General features: G+C 44.3%; 2 protein-coding genes across 2 annotated transcripts in view; one reads left to right on the forward strand and one right to left on the reverse strand.

Moving 5' to 3' along the window:
* The window catches only part of LOC110164763 (F-box/WD repeat-containing protein 7-like), a 117,684-nt gene that overhangs the window by 45,346 nt on the left and 69,838 nt on the right, over nucleotides 1-2,500 (forward strand). The window lies entirely within an intron of this gene.
* abce1 (ATP-binding cassette, sub-family E (OABP), member 1) overlaps nucleotides 1,961-2,500 on the reverse strand; it is a 27,454-nt gene continuing 26,914 nt past the window's right edge. The window contains exon 18 of the mRNA XM_055156781.1: nucleotides 1,961-2,500. This exon is cut by the window's right edge and continues 541 nt beyond it. Within this exon, the coding sequence (XP_055012756.1) occupies nucleotides 1,961-2,500 (540 nt within the window).

A 2,500-nucleotide genomic window follows, 5' to 3' on the forward strand; every position in this document is an offset into this window, starting at 1 on the left:
ATTCAGAACGAAACGACGAACTGGAAACACAGAGAGGAATTTAACAAGAACAAAACACAAACGAACAAACAAACCACTTCACTGATAAATCTTCATGAAAATGATGATTCAGAATGAAACTCAAGTGTTTAACATGAACTTTTATTTAAAAAGGAATTCAGTTTTATTCAGAAATGAATTATTTTTATTCAGAATTTAAATATTTTTATTCAGCGTTAAATCTCTCATGTAAACGTGGTGACTGTTTATCATGGACACTGTTTGTTTGCTCAGAGGCACAGGGGCAGTACAGTGGAGTGTGTAGAAGTGTGTTGCTCGTGGGCACGCGGGCAGTACCTTCAGTCCCTGACAAAAGTCTTGTCTGTTATCCATTTTGTAGAAACAAAAGTTTATAACTTGACTTTAAATGAATCGATTGGTTTTAGAAATGTCTCATATGAAGATAAAAACCTCCCAAATTATGATCAATAAACTCAAATAAATGTTCTTCACTGAAGAAACATTGATCATTTAATGAACACAGATTTTGACAAGACAAAAGTCTTGTGGTCTTGTCATATGATGCACCAGTCCTAGATTACAGCCTCACCTGTGATCAGTTACTGATCAATCAGTTAGTGTTTGTGTATAAAAAGAACCCAGCAGAACCAGACCTTCACATCAACTGCAACTTGACCTCTGACAACATGCCTCAGATCCACCCTGAGACCAAAGCCTTAATTATCAAGAGGCTGAAGACCAGATCCACTGCTGAGGTGGTGACACCTTCAATGTGTCTCAGCGTCAAGTACAAAGAAGAAGAAAAAGATCTGAAATGACTGGAGATGTTTTTGACAAGCCCAGGTCCAGCAGACGCCGCAAGACAACTGCTCTGGAGGAAAATCCAAGGCCCCTTTTCCACTGCAGCAGACTCCACCAGGCCTGGTCACCTCAAGTCCCTGTGTCAACCACAACAGTTTGTAGAATCTGTCTGGAAATGGCCTCCATGGTCGAATCAGTGCACAGAAACCAGCACTAAACAAAAGGCAATTAAAAAAACCATGTGGCATTTGCCAAGGCCCACAGCCTGATAAAAGGATGGACACTGGAAAAGTGGCAGAAGGTGGATTTCTCAGATGAATCCTCGGTTGAATTACATCACAGCCGCCGCAAATATTGCAGGAGACCAACTGGAGCCACATGGATCCAAGATTCACCCAGAAAACAGTTAAGTTTGGTGGAGGAAAAATCCTGGTCTGTGGTTCCATCCAGTCTGGGGGTGTGTGAGACATTTGCAGGGTGGAAGGCAAATATCAATAACCTAAAATATCAAGAAGTATTAACTCCTCTTACATTCCCAACCATAAAAGGGTCAGATTTTGCAGCAGGATGGTGCTCCATCACATACTTCTATCTCTACATCAAAGTTTGTCAAGGTGAAGAAGATCAAGGTGCTGCAGGACTGACCAGCCCAGTCACCAGACATGAACATCACTGAGCAGGTCTGGGGTAGAATGAAAGAGGAAACATGAAGACAAAACCAAAGACTCTTGATGAACTCTGGGAGGCTGTAAGACGCTTTCTTTACTATTCCTGATGACTTCAACAACAAACTGTATGAATCATTGTGGAACCACATGGATGTGTCCTTTCAAACTCATGGAGTCACACAAGATATTAAATCTGGATCTCACAGCACCACTACTTCATTCACTGACGTTATGCAACATGTTTTTGTATTTGAAGTAAATTATTTGTTCAATTTTCTGTAGGCGACAAAACTTTTGTCTGTCAAAATCTGACCTTTCTGTGTTCATTAAATGATCAATGTTTCTTCAGTGAAGAACATTTATTTGAGTTTATTGATCATAATTTGGGAGGTTTTTAGCTTCATATGAGACATTTCTAAAACCAATCGATTCATTTAAAGTCAAGTTATAAACTTTTGTTTCTACAAAATGGATCAACGACAAGACTTTTGTCAGGGACTGTTGATGGAGTGTGTTGGAGTGTGTTGCTCGTGGGCACGCGGGCAGTAGGAGTGTGTTGCTGGTGGGCAGTGTGTTGCGGGGCGGGAGTAGGAGTGTGTTGGAGTGTGTTGGAGTGTGTTGCTCGTGGGCACGCGGGCAGTAGGAGTGTGTTGCTGGTGGGCACGCGGGCAGTAGGAGTGTGTTGGAGTGTTGGAGTGCGTTGCTGGTGGGCACGCGGGCAGTAGTGTGTTGGAGTGCGTTGCTGGTGGGCACGCGGGCAGTAGGAGTGTGTTGAGTGTGTTGGAGTGTGTTGGAGTGCGTTGCTGGTGGCACGCGGGCAGTAGGAGTGTGTTGGAGTGCGTTGCTTGGTGGGCAGTAAGGAGTGTGTTGGAGTGCGTTGCTGGTGGGCACGCGGGCAGTAGGAGTGTGTTGGAGTGTGTTGGAGTGCGTTGCTGGTGGGCACGCGGGCAGTAGGAGTGTGTTGGAGTGCGTTGCTGGTGGCACGCGGCAGGAGTAGGAGTGTGTGGAGTGTGTTGGAGTGGCGTTGCTGG

The sequence above is a fragment of the Boleophthalmus pectinirostris genome, unplaced genomic scaffold, assembly GCF_026225935.1.
Source record: "Boleophthalmus pectinirostris isolate CB_2022bp ecotype Guang Dong unplaced genomic scaffold, ASM2622593v1 HiC_scaffold_20, whole genome shotgun sequence".
Classification (NCBI taxonomy): Eukaryota; Metazoa; Chordata; class Actinopteri; order Gobiiformes; family Gobiidae; genus Boleophthalmus; species Boleophthalmus pectinirostris.